The sequence below is a fragment of the Pteropus medius genome, unplaced genomic scaffold, assembly GCF_902729225.1.
Source record: "Pteropus medius unplaced genomic scaffold, Ma_sr-lr_union100, whole genome shotgun sequence".
NCBI lineage: Eukaryota > Metazoa > Chordata > Mammalia > Chiroptera > Pteropodidae > Pteropus > Pteropus medius.
In genome coordinates, this window is record NW_024348242.1 from 4,357,495 (window position 1) to 4,374,040 (window position 16,546).

Consider the following 16,546-nt stretch of genomic DNA (forward strand, 5'->3'; position numbering starts at 1 on the left):
CTCCCTCTAAGCACCCTCCCACTCAGAGACCGGTGTGACCCCCTGTACCTCAGCCAGCTGCGGGGAGGCAGCCCCACTTCCTCCTCCCGGGAGCCTAGGCCACACAGTGGGAGTCCCACATGCTGCTGAGCTGGGCGGGGGGTGGCGCTCCTGGAGGAAGTGGGCGGGTGCACGCCAGCTGTGCTCTCGGACTGGGACACCTGTCAGGTGTTCTAATGAACATGACTCCGTGGGGCCCAGAGAGTGAAGTCCAGCCCGGCCAGGAGGTGGGGTCACTGCCAACAAGCTCAGAAACAGGATTCTCGAGTCAATGGTCATCCCTTCCCAAGAAGGGGTGGGTCAGAACTGTGGAGGCCTGGGACTGAGGCCTTTGGGGTGGTCTTGGGGCAGCAGAGAACAGCCCTAGGCCATAACTCACCACACAGACATCCCAGGGCTTTGTCACAAACCTCCCAGAGAAACGCGCCTGGATGACACTTGGCAGAACCAGAAGTGGCACTAGCAAGGTTTGCCAAGGCTCCACGTGCTCTTGTCACCTGCAGAAACCAAGTGGGTCCCAACCCGTCCTGGCCCCGGAGAAATGACCAGCCAGGTGTAGCCCCTTGGGCCATGGTAACAGTCAAAGCACATTTTATTGCCAGTCCAACTCTTCAACAGGAGAAAACACTACACTCTAAGCAGCAGAGCTGGCCCACCTGGTCGGTCCCCGCCCCCGACCGCAGCCACTCCCGGGGGTGGGGGGCGGGCAGGAGTGCAGGTTCTTTCATGTCCTCCAGACGAGACAAGGCGGGCCAAGCTGGGCCCTGGGCTCTTTCTGGCTGAGCTGGAATCGCCCTGAGACAGGAGGGGTGGGGGAGGGGGCAGCAGCCAGAGCTGGACCCCCAGGTCAAGGGCAGCCAGACAGGTATGGAAAACAGGAAGCGGGCAGTCAACTGCTGACTTCAGCTGGAACAGACTCCTGGAGCGAAGGCAGCACCTGTGCTTGGCAGGTGCCGGGCCCTCGGCCACAGCGTCCACCCCGCCCGCCTCCCCCCAGACAAGGGCCGTGTCCTCCTCAGTGTGCCCATCACCAGTGCCACAGAGCAAGGCCCCAGGAGAACGAGAACACTCCAGCCCACCCTAGAACATCTTGCTTTGCCTAAAGCCACACCGGGTCCTGGGGCCAGGGCACCAGTGCCCCCGAAGACCACACCCCCAGCGGCCAATTCGCGCATGTCCCCGACAGCTCTGTTCGTCTCACCTCAGATCCCCACGTCCAAACGGCAGGGGAGGCCCTGGCCAAACACCCCCATGGCCCTGCTTCCCTGTGTGCCAAATACAAACTCACAAAGAAAATATCTGACGTGGAACATTACAAATGTGCCATGTATTTTCTGAATCGTGGCGCAGGCCGCTGGACCCTGGCTGCTCTCGGAAGTTCCTTTTGCAGATAAACACATCCAGAACTGCCCCGTCATCCAGGTCCCGTGGGCTTAGCAAGGCCAGGCCTCGGGGACACTGATCCAGGCCATGGGGCAGGGGCCTGGGCACCTGGCGTGGGGGCTGATGCCTTCTGCTGGGGACAGTGCCCCTCGGAGCCTCGGCCAAGTCAAGGTAGCCACGTGAGGCCCAGTCCTGCCAACCAGCCTCCCGCTGGACCCTGCAGAGCCTAGGAGTTCACGAGCTGAGTCGGGCAGACACCATCCTTTTTGTCCAGCTGTAAGGGTCAAAGGTGAGGGGCTCAGCACACATGACCAGGAGTGCATGACAGCCCAGCCAAGCCCCCTGCACCTTCCCCTGGAGCTGGAGCCGGCCGAGCCTCCCCCTGCGCTGCTAGGACGGCACGTGCGCTCCTGCCGTTCAGTGAGCTCTGACCTCCCCAAGGCCCTGTGCCCCCGACCTGGGAGCAGAGACTGGGCCGAGCTCCCCCGGCCCCCCCATCCTAGCGCCACGCCTGGCCCCTGGTGGTCCTACCTGGTGGTCCTGCTTAGGGGCCAGGCTGGGCTTCTGGGCCAGAGGTGGCTTCTTGGAGGTCCCGCTTCGGAGGACAGCACTGGGCTGGGCAGGCTCCTCCTGGCCGGGTGTCCCCACCACCCCAGCCAGCACATAGTGCTGCTTCCGCAGCTCCCCGAGACGCACACGCTCCGCCTCCAGGGTCTTCTCCAGCTCCAGGACTCGGACCTGCAGCCCCGCACATCACTCAGCAGGCCCGGGGCCTCTCCCCAGGGAGCCCTCCCACCCTTGGAGCTCAGCCCCAGCAGGGACAGACACGGAGGCCACCGTGCACCGAGGGGGCCAGGGGGCAGTGTTGCGGGTGTGGGCACCTACCTGGGTCTCCATTTCCTGCTTCTTCAGCTTAATGAGGGACAGGCCAGAGAAGTCCATGGTGTCTGTAGCCAGAGAGGGGGTAAGTGTCTGGGCGCCTGCCCCACCCCCCAGCCACGACCAGGGCCCCGGCACTCACCTCTTTCTTCGATCTGCTCCTGGCCGGACTTCGTGGAGGCCACCACGTTGGCAGCCATCTCGTTGACCGTGCGCGAACACTCCTGCAGGCGGCTCAGGTTGGGGCTGTGCTTGTCGGCCTTCACCTGGGGGAGCGTGGGGGAGAGTCAGGGCGGGCTGGGATCGCCCCCATCCCTTGGTCCCCCAGCCACACGCAGCGTGTCCACCACAGCCAGGAGCTGAGGAGCCGCAGGCGAGCCGAGCCGATCCCGGGGCCTCACCTTGGAGGCTGCCACCAGCTGGGCCGTGCTGGCTGCGATCTCGTGGGAGCAGACAATAAGCTCCTCGTACTTGCCTGTGTGAAGCACCACCTTGTCAGCCGACTCCCTGGGGACAGAGTTGGGCAGGGCCTGGGTCTCTAACCCCATGGAGAGCTGGGCCATCCCCACACTCCCTCCCCAGACCCCGAGCATCACACTCCCTGCTGCCCCTCCACCTGGGGTGACATACACCAGCTGCGTGGCTCCCCAGCCCACAGCCTTGGAGGCAGAGATGAGGCCTTCTGTCCAGCGTGAGTTCTTGGCGTAAAATTCCTGCTGCGTGGCTGCCCCCTAGTGGTGACAAGAGGGAAGGGCAGGGCCGGACAGTCAATGACATCACCTGCAGCAAGGGATGCTCTCGGGGCCCCTTCTCCCCTCTGCCTGATTCCCAGGCACACGGTGTGCACTGGGGGGGGGGTCTCTCATCACTGGCACTTCAGGTGTCTCACGTCCAGCTTAAGCCACAGGGTGGAGCGGTCTGGGATGACGAGGACCCTGCAGTCATGTCCCCTCCAGGAACTGATCCTTGCTGCTGGCCCAGCTGTGTGGCCTGCCCGACAGGGAACGACCCCACCTGCAGGCCCAGCTCACCCTGCCACTCTCCACGATCTCCTTCTGCAGGCTGGTGGATGTTGTCACCAGGAGCCGAATGGCCTGCCAAGACCAAGACATACGTCACTCTTGGGGTGGCCATCCCAGCTGCAGAGCCCGCCCGCCTCTGGGGCCCCAGCCGGCCGCTCACCTTCATCAGGTCTGTGCAGGAGTTGAGGATCCTGTGGGAGGGAGCAGGGGAAAGAGAGGAGTGTGCAGTGTGGCCCCGGAAGCCACGGGGATGGTCAGGGAGCGGCCTGGCCTCTGTGTGGACAACCATGGGGCCTGACACTGGGTGTTTGGCAATGTGGCCCCAAAAGCGGATGCACTGCGCTCCCCATCCTTCCTGTACAGCTGAGCGGCCGGGAGGGCAGAAGCCCTGCACCTGGGAGGCCGGGGGAACCCGCCTCGTCCCGGGGGCAGAAGTGCGCTCACCTCTCGTTCACCTCCAGTTTCACCCCGGAGCTGGCGTGGCGGGCCTGGTTCATCATGTCCTGCACCAGGGACAGAGCTGTGAGCGGGCTGGGGGGTGCCGGCATGAGAGGAAGGGGGATGCCAGACCTCTAGGGACAGCTACCGAGCCAGGGAGGGGAGGCCTCGTCTGTCCTTTGCATGGAGACCGAGTGCTGAGGTGGGGACAACCGGCACTCAGCCTGCCCAGCCCCCAGGGCTCCTTCAGGAGCTGGAGGGTCCCCCGTGCTGTCCTCACCTCGATCCTCCGTACAGCGTCCTCGATGGCTGCAGACGTGGCTGCCATCTCCTTGTCCACCATGGCTCCAAGCTCCTCCTGACGCACATCCAGACTCTTGGGCTTCAGTTCCTGGGAGAGGAAGGCATCCAGCAGTCAGACGGGGTACACATGACCCCCAACGACCCTGCAGGGAGCCTGGGAAAGAGGCTGGGGCAGCAGGGCTCTGGGGCCTGGGGGTGGGTGCCCTGTCCCGCCCCATATCCCACAGACGTCCCCCAGCAGAGACTGGCCCACGGTTGGTGCCACGGCTGCACAGCTCACCTGGCCCAGCTGAAGGATGCCCTGCAAGGGGGGCCGCACCAGGCCGGGCTGGGCCTGCAGCAGAGCCTGCGGATCCTGCAGTCGCCCCATGAGCTCCAGTGCCTGCGCCCCACACTCCCTGCAGGCGTCGACCAGGCCTGGGGGGAGAGGGCCGTGGGAGCCAGCGCCTGAGAGCCTGGAGGAAGCCCTGACACGCGCCCCAGCCCTGGGTTTGAGGCCAGGGCCTGTCTGCAGGCCCCCCCCTTTCCCTGGTCCACCACGAGCACCCTGTGACACCAGCCCGGGGCCCACTTACGGTCAGCAGGGTCGGTGGGGGCCAGGTGGGAGGTGGCACCACCGTTGACGATGGTGTCCGCAGCCAGGTGGGAGAAGTGTGTCAGGGCTGCCACCAGGGCAGAGGCGTCTGGGGGAGAGGAGAGCAAGGGGACCCTGACGCTGCCGCCCCCGAGTGAGTCCCGGTCGGTGCCTTTCGGCAGGCGGCATTTCCTGTGCCCGGCAAGCCCGAGGCAGGCACCCAGGGCCCCGTTCACGGATGAGGGGAGGACGGCTCAGGGGAGAAGGCGCCAGGCCAAGGTCATGAAGCTAGAAAGCAGCCGAGCAGGAACCAAACCCAGGTCTGGGACTCAGGTGGGCACGGGGGAGCACAAGGCAGGAGAAAGTCACAGCCAACGGAACCAGCACTCGACCACCAGTGGCCTCTGCCTGCCCAGTCCTGTCCCCTGCACTCACCTGACCTGGAGGCCAGGTACTGGGCGTGGCCCTTTTCCAAGGCACTCACAGCGTCCAGGGCCGCCTGGGCCCTGCTCACCAGGTAGTCTGCAAGCACAGGGGGAAGGGCTGAGGGGTGGAGTCTGGCTTCCCCAGGGCGGGGTGAGCACCACCCTGCCAGGCAGGGCGGGAAGGAGGCGGCCTGAGCACCTGCCAGGGCAGCCCTACCTGGGGAGCTGGTGCAGCGCAGGTGCAGGGGGTCGTCCAGCTTGCCCACGGCGTCCTGCAGGATGCGCTCAGCCTCGGCCGCGGTGCGCCGGAGCACGGCGAACTGCTCGTCCAGGAGCCTCTGCCGCAGCCCCTGCTCCTGAGACTCCTGAGAGGGGAGGAGCGGTTCAGGGACCCCGCCCGGGGCAGCCCCTTGGCGCCAGTCTGGACCCAGCTGGGGCCCTCGCTGGGTTGGAGGTTGAAGGACAGGCCCGCTCCACCCCAGGGATTGTGGCACCTTCAGGAGTAGAGCAGACAGCTGAGCAAAGAGATAAAACCCCATTAAAATAAAAGGTAGCCAGAGGATCTGAACAGGCATTTCTCCCAAGATACACAAAAAACGATGGACACGTAGGATGCTCAAGGTCATCAGCCATCAGGGATGGGCGCATAACCACCACGATGAGCATCCCCCACCAGCATGCCTAAGACAGCCAGCCAGCAAGAAGCGTTGGTGAGGGGGTGGGGAAACTGGAACCCCCTCCATTGGTGGGGGAGGAAAAACCAAGCGGCTGCTTTGGAAAATGCCTCGGCCGCTCCTCCGAAAGTGAAACGGAGCTAAACATCCAAGGGAAACAAAATCACGTCCACACACGACGTGCACGGATTTTCACAGCAGCACTGTCCACGACAGAAAGTGGAACCACCCAAATGCTCATCAACCGAGGACAAGCAAAAGGTGGCCCGGAGGCCTGGAGCGCTGCCACACGGGCGGACCTGGGCGACGCACGCCGAGGGGAAGAGGCCAGCCACACACACGGTCCCGTCTACAAAACGTCCAAAGCAGGGACACCCACAGAGACGGGACGGGGGTCAGAGGCCGCAGGGCCTGGGGGGGAGGGGGGCGAGACGGACTGTTCATGGGGGCGGGGTTTGTCCTCGGAGTGGTGAGAATGTTCTGGAACTACAAGATGGACGCACGGCCCTGTGAACACACTAAGACCCATGGGCTCGTGCAGTCTGAACGGACTGTCTGCAGCCCAGCTGTCGCATGGGGCGGGGGGACAGGGGCACTACCTTGTCCGCCAGCCGCCCCTGCAGCGCGTCCCTCTCCCGGGAGCTGCGCTGCTGCTCCTGGCTCAGCGCCGCCTCCTTCTCCCGCACCAGGCTCTGGGCCACCTGCAGGTCGGCCTCCCGCTGCCGCACGGTGCTGCTCAGTGCGTCCTTCTCTGCTCTCAGCGAGTCCAGCCTCGAGCTCAGCTCTGAGCCGCTCTGTGAAGCCCTGGGCGTGAGCAGGACGTCCAGGGGCCCGCCCGCCCCTCATTGCCCCTTAGGGCCCATCTTCATCAACCCCCTTAGACCCTGAACTTCCCATTTCCTGCGTGTCCCCTGCGTACTGGGTCAGAGCAGCCCCCCAGGAACCCCTAAACCAACCCAGTGGCATCTAGGCATGGCCCAGTTCCTGGGAAAGAGGACCCTAACTCCTGTCCTGTCCGATGCCAGGTGCCCCCACACCCACCTGCTCCGTGTGGCTCAGGGCCTCCTGCACGCGCACCAGCTCTCCAGCCTTGGCCTCCAGCTCCCTCCTGAGCTTCTCTAGCTGGTCGCTCTGCTCTTCCAGCTGGGGCAGGATGGACAGTGTCATGGGGACGGTGTGTCATGAGGACCGTGTGTCATGGCGACCGTGTGTCATGGCGACCGTGTGTCACAGGAACAATGGGACCGGGGACACGGTGGGGCCGGGGGCACGGTGGGGCCGGGGGACTCCAGAGCCAGGGCCCTGTGCGCACAGGGACGCACCTTCATCTCAGACTCCCGTTTCGCCTGCTCCATCTGGAAGGCCAGCTGCTCCTTCACCCGCGACACCTCCTCCTGGCTCTGCTGCTTGGCCGTCAGCTGCCTGGCCGTGTCTGCGTTCTGCACAGGCAGACGAGGGCGCAGTCAGACACTGCTGCTGAGGGTGCCCCGCCCACCAGCGCTGCCCCCTGGGGCGAGGCCCAACCTTCCTGAGCAGCTCGGCGTGCGTGGCCACGAGCTTGCTGTGCTGCTCCTTCAGCTTGCTGTAGCGGGCCTCCGTGGCACTGGCCTTCTCTGCGGGTGAGAGGTGAGGCCGTGACCCCCAAGCACAGTGGGGCACCCCACCAGGGGACCGGGCCCTCCCGCCGGGCACGGCCCCCGCCGTCCCCAAACACACTCTCGGCCTCGGCCTCACGCAGGCCCTGCTTCCGCTCGCCCTCCTGCTGGGCGGCCCGCAGCTGGGCCAGCTCGTGGCGGAGCTGCTCATTGTCCACCAGCGCCTTCTGCTTCTGCTTCCGCTGCTCCTCCAGCTCGGCCTCCAGCGTGTTCACCTGGCCCTTCAGCTGGGTGATGTACCGCTGGGCCTGTGGCGGCAGAAAGGACAGGGACGTGGGGACCCTGCACTGCCTGCGTGCAGGTGGGTGCGGCCCACCCCCCGCCTGCGGCCCACCCCCCGCCTCTCACCTCCAGCTTGATCTTCTCCAGCTCAGCACGCAGCATCTCCACCTCTCTCTTCAAGGTCTCGATCTGTAGGTCCCTGGGGACAGAGGTCAGGCAGGGCTTTCTGAGGCCCGCACAGTCCTGGCACTCGAGTTCAGACAACCAGGAAAATCAGAGGACCCAGCGCAAGAACCGATGGGCTCATCGGCGGCCTCTGGGACTTGGGTGCCTCGTGTTCGTGTCCCCTACCCGACCACAGCTCCGTGAAGGCCATTCCCAGCCCCCCTCCACGGTTGGCACCCTGGGCCCTCACCTGTCGTCCTTCATGGAGCCGTTGGGGGGTCCAAACGTCTGTTCAAAGAGGTCGGCCACCACCTGCCACAGTGAAACATGATGACCCCCGCTCCAGGGGAGGGAGGGAGGGAGGTCCAGCCAGCCCCAGCCAGGGAGAGGGGCCGCTCACCGCTGGCTCCCCGGCGGGGGGGCCCGTGCCGATCTCGATGAGGTTTTCCGGCTCCTCGTCCTCGGCGGTCTCCTCAGGGATCACCACCACCGGCTTGATGTGCTCGGCCAGCGCTGAGGCCCGCAGGAAATTGGGAGGCCCCTGTGGAGGCCACGGTGGGAGCTGCTCAGCGGCCCCCCAAGGAGTCTTCCCTCTGCCACCCCCAGAGTCCACCTGGGGACCTGCTAGGCAGCCGGGGGCGTCAAAGGGCACGGGGGCCAGAGGGGGAACCGGGGCTGCGGCCTGGCCGGTACCTCGGGCAGTCGAGGGATCTGGATGAGCCGCTTGAAGTAGAGCATGTCCGAGGCTCTGCGGAAGAAGTTCCTGAGGCTGTGGGGACAGGTGCAGGACGTCACGAGGGAGCCAGGCCCACGGAGCCAGGCGCCTCCGGGCAGCCCCGCCCCACTGGTACCTGTGAAACTGCTCGTGGAACCGGTCCCTGTGGCCTTGCAGGGTGTCCGCCGGGAGACCTGGGGGCAGCACAGGCTTAACGCGCGTCCCCTCTGCTCTCTGCTCGGTGGCTATGGGGACTTCACATTCTCTCCCTCCCGTCCCCTCCCACTCCTCCACGTTCTAGAAACTGTCACAGGTCAGAGATCGCTGCCACCTGGCCGGGTCCCCGCTGGGGGTGTGCTGAGCAAGGGAAGGAACCGTGAGCGGGACAGGCGGCCCCCTGACCACAGCAAACCCACGGGGCCTGGCCTGGGGCGCACTGTAAAGTCACGTTAGACCCGAGTTTGCCCTGCGCTAACATTCGACAGCTCGTATGCCCTAGGCCAGCGGGTCTCAAAGTGGGGCCTGGGACGAGACCCTTCCTGAACACTCCGGAGACACAGTGCCCTTTCGCACGGGTCCCGGCCAGTGCGCGTGGCATGAGACACAGCATCAGGCTGGGTGCAAAGGCGGCGGGCGGCCCCGCTCCCAGGCCGGGCCTTCGAGAGATCGGCAAACACGTACAACTACGGCCCTCTTCTCCCTGAGTCTTTGTTCTAGAAAACTGACTTCATAATGAGGATGTTATTTATGGTAATGGGTAATGAGCTTATCATGATTACTTCTAACTAATTTCTTGATGTTACAGTACATGCTGGTCAATATAAGCTGCATAAACACAGCCCGCTGGGGCTCTAGAGGGACCCTGGGGCAGGGGGTGGGGGTGGCCGGCGGTGGGAGGGCTGGGGACTCACAGGAGTGCAGCTTGAACATGAGCTTGACCGTGTAGTGGTAGAGGTGGCTGCAGTCCTGGATGACCTGGATTAGGGGCGCCAGGCGACACTGGCCTGAAGACATCTGGGACACAGCGATGGCTGTGTTGAGCTGCCGGAAAACTGCACAGGAGAGAGGCAGGAGGAGGGTTAGGAGCGTGGAGGGCCGGGAGACGCAGGCGCTGAGCCGGCCCTGGTGGCAGCCTGAGTGGCGGCTACGGTGTGGAACGCAGCTGAGCGCAGGCCCCACGCCATCACCTCACGGCATCATCACAGCACCCTGGGGTGACAGCATGGGTGGCCTGCTTCACCACCCCCAGCCATGCAGTGGGGCTTGACCCCAGGTCCTCGAACACCAGCATGCTCCGTGGATGGGGACCCCATGTGCTGTGGCTGCCCCGACCGAGGCCCAGCGCCCCCTCGAGCTAGAGTGACAGCAAAGTCAGGCAAAGTAACCCCGCCCGCTGGCCCAGCGTTTCCTGAGAGCCTCACGGGGCAGTTCTGGGACAAGTGGTGGCAGCAGCAAGGTCGAGAGTCAGGACTGGGCTCTGCAAACCCAGGCGACCTCAAACCTCACTGGACCCAGGGTCGATCGCCCCTGCCCCTAACGGTCAAGCCTCCGTCAGAGCAACCGAGGAGGAGGGAACGGGACACACGGGCTGCCTCCCCCGGCGGGCCTCTCGTCTGTGCAGGGAACGGCGGCGATGGGCAGGCAGCACGCCGGGCCGGCAGAGCCGCCGGGGCACCCGCACGGGACACTGGTCCGGAACGGCGGGCCCCCAGCTCCGGGTCCTCCCCTCGCCTCGCCCGGGCTGGCCCATGTGCGAACCTCCACGGGAACACAAGAACGCCCGGGACGGAAGGGGTGGCAAAGGAAGAACTAAGTGCCGTCCCTCATCTTCTTCAAACTTAATTTTAATTACGCATTGTGTCAAGCACATTTTCCTTGTAAAAAAAAATCAAAATGCACATGAAGTACTATTTTGGTTTTTTTTGAGACAGCCATTTCTCCACTGAGGGGCGCTCAAGACATTCCCCCATCTATGGCTGCTACAAACGGAGAGGCAGGAGCCTCCACACAGCAGGGAAATCGCACGGCCACCCATGGGCCCCTCCTCTGTGCTTCGTTAAGACGTCAGTGTCTCGGAGCTGGGGCACCGCCCCTGGGCCTTCTCCACCTTCCCTCATGGGGACCACTGCCCGCCCACACTCGGCCCCCACCCCACAAAGCAGCACAGGGGAGGACACCGTAGGACTCAGCTCCTGCCTGGTATACACAGGCTGGCAGCCACACCCCTGGGCACCTGCCCGCTGCTCCCTGGTCAGGTCCGGGGCGGGTGTCCCCAGGCTGCCCACTGGACCGCCCAGCCTCAGAGTCCAGGCCCGGGAAAGCCAGGAGGCTGCCCAGATCCACCTCCTTCTCACTCCTAATTTTCCCTTAAAAAGCATTTGCTTCTCAACCTCCCATGAAAAGTGTGAGTCACCCACAAGTTATTCTGAAGCTGCCACCCAAAACAATCACCTCTGCAGCCCGGGAGGGGGAGCGCTGCGTGTCCCGGCCGGGGGCTGCCGGTTCCCGGGCTGGGAGGTCCCACGTGACTCAGGGGCCTTTTACAGCAGAAAACGGGCAAGAGGGTCCAAAGTGGCCCTTCCCGGGGGAGCCTGGGCCGGGACCCTGAAGAGGCATCTCCCGGTGTCCCCCAACTTCCCGCCTTGGCAGGAAAGGTGGATTCACTTAGGGGAAGGAACGGCAGAGACTGTTCCCAGCAGGGGCCTGCCATCCTCTCTCCCGTGTTTCGGGGGCACCTGGAGGCCCCCATACCTATTTCTGGTGGGGACATGGACCCCCGGGGCAGGTGCCTTTGAGCAGGGAAGTTAGGCGAACAGGCAGCAGGTACCAACCCCACGCCCTGGGGAATGACACCCGGGCGCCTCACCTGACTCAGAGAGCTTCAGCTCACAGTCCATGTAATCGAACATCTCCACGGTGAGCTGGAAGCTACGGCGGGAACAGGGACAGAAGGCTGAGCCACAGTGGTGGGGCGCGCCCCAGCCAGACCCCCGGGGGGAGGAGGGAACCGTTTACCAACACGGCGCTGCACAGGATGACAGTCCTGCAGCTCAAAGTGCCTGATCCCAAGCAAACCCCCTTTAGCTTTCGTCTCGTCTCCCGGGAACATCGCCTTCAGCCCCAGAGCCCCCCACATTCGGGAACCCGGGCACAGAAGACGAGGGACCAACAGGGCAACTGAGGGGGGAGAAGGGAGACGGGCCGGGCCACTCCCCCGTCCCGAGGGCCTCACATGTTGTTGACGTCAGTCCCAGCTGCCTTCTCCAGCACCTCGTCTGTCACCTCTAGGCCCGCGGGAAACTGGGGGTGCTGTGGAGAGGACACCCCCACTCAACTGCATCCCATGTTGGCTCTGGCCCAGAACCAGGTCTAGCTTTTAAGGGAGGGGACGAGGCCGGAGAAGCCCCCAGACTGTGGAGCTGCCGTCTGCCCTGGGTACCGGCCGAGGCAGGGTGCCAGTGCCCGGAGACCGGGGAGAGAGGACGCGACGTCCAGCAGGGCAGAGCCAAAGGCCAGGCCGAGCCCCGCGCCTGCGTCCCTGGGGATGCCTCAGGTGCCAACCTCCATGACGACCCGGCATCCCTCCCTTCACCTTGGGTCAAGGTCAGGGCAGGACAGAACCCACCCTCCTCTATGGGAGTGGACGGATGAGCCCAGGGTCTCCCCAGCCCCACGACGCCCCACCAAGGAGACTACCTTGAGGTGGAAGGAGACCTTGGTCAGCAAGAGCTTGGTGTAAACGCTCACCAGCTGCCCGTACCGGTCGTGCAGGTGCCCCTGCGGAGGGAGGGGCCGGGGTCAGGGTCGCTGCCCGGGAGCGTCCCGAGAACCCCACAGGACCCCGCATGCTGCAGCGCGGGCCAGGAAGCTGAGCTGACAAGCCGAGTGTCATCCCCCCACCCACCCACCCAGGCACTATTCCCTCAGCAGGCGCCGCTCCGCCCGCCAGAAGGCTGACTCCCTTCCCGAGGCCTCCGCCAATCCCCTCCAGCCTGTGGCTCTCCCTGTTTGTTCAAATCTACTCCTTGTCATTCTCGCCAAGGAAACTCTTGTGATGAGAGCTCCTCGTCCCGGGCCACGGGCCAGTTCTGGGTTGGGACACTTTATTAAAATGCTGGCGGCGGCCGGGGAGGCACATTCTGACAGCCGCATGTCCACATCCTCCCAGCTGCCTCCTCCGTGGGGAGCTTGCTGAAAATACAGGTTTCCAGTCCCGAGAATCCAAAGCGGCTGGTGTGGGGGCGCTGGGAGTCGGTACCCCTCACGCAGCTCTTGCCGCCACCAAGACGGCTGGACTCGGGTATTACCACATTCCCCAACCCACAGAGACTTACGGGCTGGTGACTTGTGGAGCTGGAGGGCCCCCTAGTTCCGCATTTGGAATGTCCTGTACCAGGCTTTATAAAGCAAGGCTGCGACCCAACTCACGAGGCTCCTTCCCCGCCCCACGGTCTCCCCAAACAGCACTGCTCTAACTTCTGCTGTGAGAGAACGGGGTGCCGCCCTCGCTCAGCCCCGCGAGTGCCAGGGAACCCGAAGGCCAGGCTGGCCTCTGGACGGTGCCGCCTGCGAGGGGCCAGGGCGCCCGCCCCGCACCTACCCACAGATCTCCAACCTCCCGAATGTTGCTCCGATACCGCTGGCAGTCGTGCAGCACCTGAGGCGCAGGGAGAACAGGGGAGCAAGATGAAGAACCCCGGGCCTTGCAGGAGGGGCCCCGACGCGTTTACTCCCCGTGAGCGGGGAGGGACAGGGTGGAGGCCAGCAGGCGAGGCGGGCCAGCCCACCGCTAAGCGGGATGGGCAGGACAGTCTTTCATTTCAAAGGGACACTGCTCTCCCGCCCCCTGGAGTGCCGGCCTGCTCAGGTGGCAGCAGATGAAGGGCCCAGGCTCCCCAGGCCTCCTCCTGTCTTGAGAAGCATGCGGTGGCTAGAACAGGGGACCTGGCCCCCTCAGGACCAGCAGGCAGCGGCTACTCACATTGGGGTGCCCATCTCGAAGGATCTTGTGGAGGACATGGCAGAACTTCCAGCTGAGGATGGAGCTGCTGGGAAGTGGCAGACCGATGGCATAGGACCAGAAAGTAAAGGCCCCTTTCTCGTGATGAGTGCCCAGAATGATGCCTACTAGGGTCAAGGCCAAGTGCAGGAAGCAGACTCAAGTGTGGGGAAAGTCAGGGGGGCACTCGGTGACCCAGACACTCACCCCACAGCTGCTGCATGCCTTCCCCCCATCCTTCCACATCCGCCCCAGGTCACCAAGAGCTACGGTTTTCAGCCAAGGGCAAGACAAAGGCAAGATCATGCCCCTTGAATTCAACTGGACCCATAGCCTAAGAAAACAGATGGCATTCCCACGACAACTCAGAGTCTCAGAGGAGCCGCGTGAGGCAAGCCAGGCTGGCCCAGGGTCACCGGACACAACTCATTAGTCAAAGGGCAGACTTCACAAAGCCCCAGGGGTCAGCTGCAGCGCCACGCTGCTCCCTCCCAAACCACAGTCAGTGACCGTGCAGGGCAGGTGCACGTCCTCCCCACCCGGCCCTGCCTCTCCCAGGGACCCAGAGGGGCAGAGGGCCCGCCGGGGGCAGCGAAGGATACGACGGGCGTGCTTCTCCTTCACGGGGACCTCCTGGGTGTTGATGGCTTTGCTGATGCTGATGGCCTGGGAGGGAACAGAGGAAGCAGAGGTCAGAAGCCCACCAGGCAGCCTTCTTGGGGAACACCACCCCAGCGGGGCAAAGGGCAACAGACAGGACCAGTTCTTCCCGCCAGACGTGGACACAAGCGGGGACAGGCATTCTCTCAACCTACGCGAACCCCGCCTCTGAACTCACGTGCAGCTCAAAGCGCAGCTGGCGCCTGATCCACAAAGCCACCAGGAGCTCTCAGGGCTCTGGGAGACGAGGACGAAAGCTTGTGGAGGTAGAAGCTCCCCTCCCCCGGTCTACAATCTGCATGCACTTAGCTCTCCCCAGAAGGCGAGGCCCCCGGGCCCAGGGAAGCGGTCAGGCAGGGCGCCCGCGGCATGCTCTGGCCTGCCTCACCTCTGGAAGGAGCTGTCTGACCTGAGCCCTCATGACACTCCACGAACAGACACTAGTCATCCCCACCTTGCTGCGGCAGGGCCCGGAGAAATGACACAAACTCCCTCCTGGGTGCGGGCAAGTCAACTCAGCTCCCACACCCACCCCTCCCACCTATGCAGATGGCAACCGTGGCCCCCCTCAGGTGGCGGGGTCCCAGCACACCTGCTGCTGTCACTTGAGTCCTGAGCAAGCGGCAATCGCATCCTTGATGAAGGTCCCCTCCCATCGCCACCTGCTGGAGTCTTGTCTCATTCCCCAGCTCAATGCCTTCTCTTCCGAGAAGGCTTCCTGGATGTGACTGCTCCCTCACCAGGGAGACTTCCTGTCGTTTACTGTCATCTCCTGCCCCCTCACCCAGGAACGATCTCAGGCCCTGGGCTGACTTGTGGATGTTTTATTTCTCTACTGGGCACAGGTCTTATGATCCTCACCCACCCACCCAGCACTGAGCTGGGGACATCGGTGTTTGTGGGCTGAGAAGAGCTGCCCGTGAGTGACACAATGGGGCCCTGACAAATGCAGACGCCTCTCCAGGCCAGCTGATGCTCCCAGGTCTCCCAAATTCCTTAGCCAGGGCCCACGCTGCCCTTCCCCCCACAGCCGGCCAAGGAGCTGTGCCCAGCAGAACAGGGGTTCAAGATGCTGCATGCCAGGACACGAGCCCCACCACGCTGCGAATCAACAGGAAATACTTGCACTCGGACAGAAGCAAGGCCCCAGCAGTCCCTGGGCAGGGCCAGGGCCAGTGCTGGCACTTTCTCTCAGAGGCCCCCAAGCTCCCCGCCTCTGCATCTGAACAACAGTAACTGCCCCGGCCGGCATGGAGGCCACCTCACTCGTTTACGGTCTATTGTGACCTGACCTTGGGCCTGCTCGGACATTTCCTCTGTAAGAAAAGCGGCCCCATGGGAGCGAAGGCGGCCTTTCTGATCAGACCAGCAGACCTCGGAGCTGGTGGGGCTGGGGGCTGGGCCGGGGCAGCTCCTGGACCCCCGCCCCAGCAAGGCAGGCTGACCTCCTTTCACACACAGCTCCCATTGTGGCCCAATTCACAGGGCTGCGGGCCGTGCTAGGCGGCGGCCACCCACAGTGGGCCCCTTGGGGGCCGCCCTCCAGCGTCAAGGACAGGCGGGAGGCCTCACGGTAGCGGGGGTCCTGGGCGGATGCACACAGGCTCTGCCTTCTGATTCCCGAAGCCACACGCAGACGGCTCCCTTGCCATCTGCTCCGTGTTCACAGGTCCCCGGCCAGCACGGCCTCCCCGAGGCCACGGCGTCCGCCTTTGTTCAGCAAGCACTGAGAGAAGCCGTGTCCTGCTCTGACGGCTCCTGCCCACGGGACAGTCCAGGCAGAACTGCGTGCCCGACGGGGGCAATGACAGGCCCTCGGCTTACCCTGTGCCAGGCACAAGCCACGTGCCTCCCAACAACAACCCTAGAAGTGGTCACAAGCCCGTTTCCCTGACGGGAAGCCTGAGGCGCGGAGAGGTCGGCTGTCTCATCCGCACAGCGAGGGCACGGGCAGGCCCGGCTGCCTCCACGCTCCGAGCCCCGAAGGATCCTGCCATCCGCTCCCCAGGCACCTCCTCTCCACGCAGGGACAGGGCTGGGCAGAGGCCTCCCCCAGCAGCAAGCAGCTGCCGGCTCATAAGCTAGGAGTGTCCTGTGTCCAGGGTATGTAACCCCATCCCCCAATCTGCCCTGACACCTGAGCTGGCTCTTCTGAGACTGCCTCCTGGTCCAGAAGATTCCAGGCAGCAGCACGGCCGAAAGCCACACGTGCAGAGCAGGTGGCCCAGGAGGCGGCTAAGGAGCAGAGACCTGACCCACAGTGCTCTCTGCTCCCCGCCTCCGAGCAGACCCCATGGAGGATGCATGTGAACTCCTCTCCCTCCCCCAGGCCTGCAGCTGGAGAGCAGGAGTGGGTGGGCTGGGAGGTGGCGGAGGGGAGGGGGTAGTGGAGG

General features: G+C 64.4%; 1 protein-coding gene across 2 annotated transcripts in view; it reads right to left on the reverse strand.

The window, feature by feature from the left end:
* Positions 1–613: 613 nt before the first annotated feature.
* Positions 614–16,546, reverse strand: part of HIP1R (huntingtin interacting protein 1 related) — a 26,414-nt gene continuing 10,481 nt past the window's right edge. For both annotated transcript variants that reach the window (XM_039879319.1, XM_039879320.1), the window contains exons 2-32: positions 14,096–14,159; positions 13,476–13,618; positions 13,095–13,151; positions 12,191–12,271; positions 11,727–11,803; positions 11,361–11,422; positions 9,406–9,546; positions 8,631–8,688; positions 8,473–8,548; positions 8,180–8,320; positions 8,030–8,091; positions 7,741–7,813; positions 7,454–7,640; positions 7,262–7,350; positions 7,060–7,176; positions 6,779–6,880; positions 6,337–6,531; positions 5,281–5,428; positions 5,074–5,160; positions 4,640–4,747; positions 4,345–4,481; positions 4,042–4,152; positions 3,768–3,826; positions 3,484–3,514; positions 3,333–3,395; positions 2,932–3,032; positions 2,703–2,808; positions 2,444–2,567; positions 2,308–2,369; positions 1,954–2,160; positions 614–1,696 (exon numbers count right to left, since the gene is read on the reverse strand). In XM_039879319.1, the coding sequence (XP_039735253.1) occupies positions 1,649–1,696; positions 1,954–2,160; positions 2,308–2,369; positions 2,444–2,567; positions 2,703–2,808; positions 2,932–3,032; positions 3,333–3,395; positions 3,484–3,514; positions 3,768–3,826; positions 4,042–4,152; positions 4,345–4,481; positions 4,640–4,747; positions 5,074–5,160; positions 5,281–5,428; positions 6,337–6,531; positions 6,779–6,880; positions 7,060–7,176; positions 7,262–7,350; positions 7,454–7,640; positions 7,741–7,813; positions 8,030–8,091; positions 8,180–8,320; positions 8,473–8,548; positions 8,631–8,688; positions 9,406–9,546; positions 11,361–11,422; positions 11,727–11,803; positions 12,191–12,271; positions 13,095–13,151; positions 13,476–13,618; positions 14,096–14,159 (3,117 nt within the window). In that variant the 3' untranslated portion in view covers positions 614–1,648. The remainder of the gene's footprint in view (positions 1,697–1,953; positions 2,161–2,307; positions 2,370–2,443; positions 2,568–2,702; positions 2,809–2,931; positions 3,033–3,332; positions 3,396–3,483; positions 3,515–3,767; positions 3,827–4,041; positions 4,153–4,344; positions 4,482–4,639; positions 4,748–5,073; positions 5,161–5,280; positions 5,429–6,336; positions 6,532–6,778; positions 6,881–7,059; positions 7,177–7,261; positions 7,351–7,453; positions 7,641–7,740; positions 7,814–8,029; positions 8,092–8,179; positions 8,321–8,472; positions 8,549–8,630; positions 8,689–9,405; positions 9,547–11,360; positions 11,423–11,726; positions 11,804–12,190; positions 12,272–13,094; positions 13,152–13,475; positions 13,619–14,095; positions 14,160–16,546) is intronic.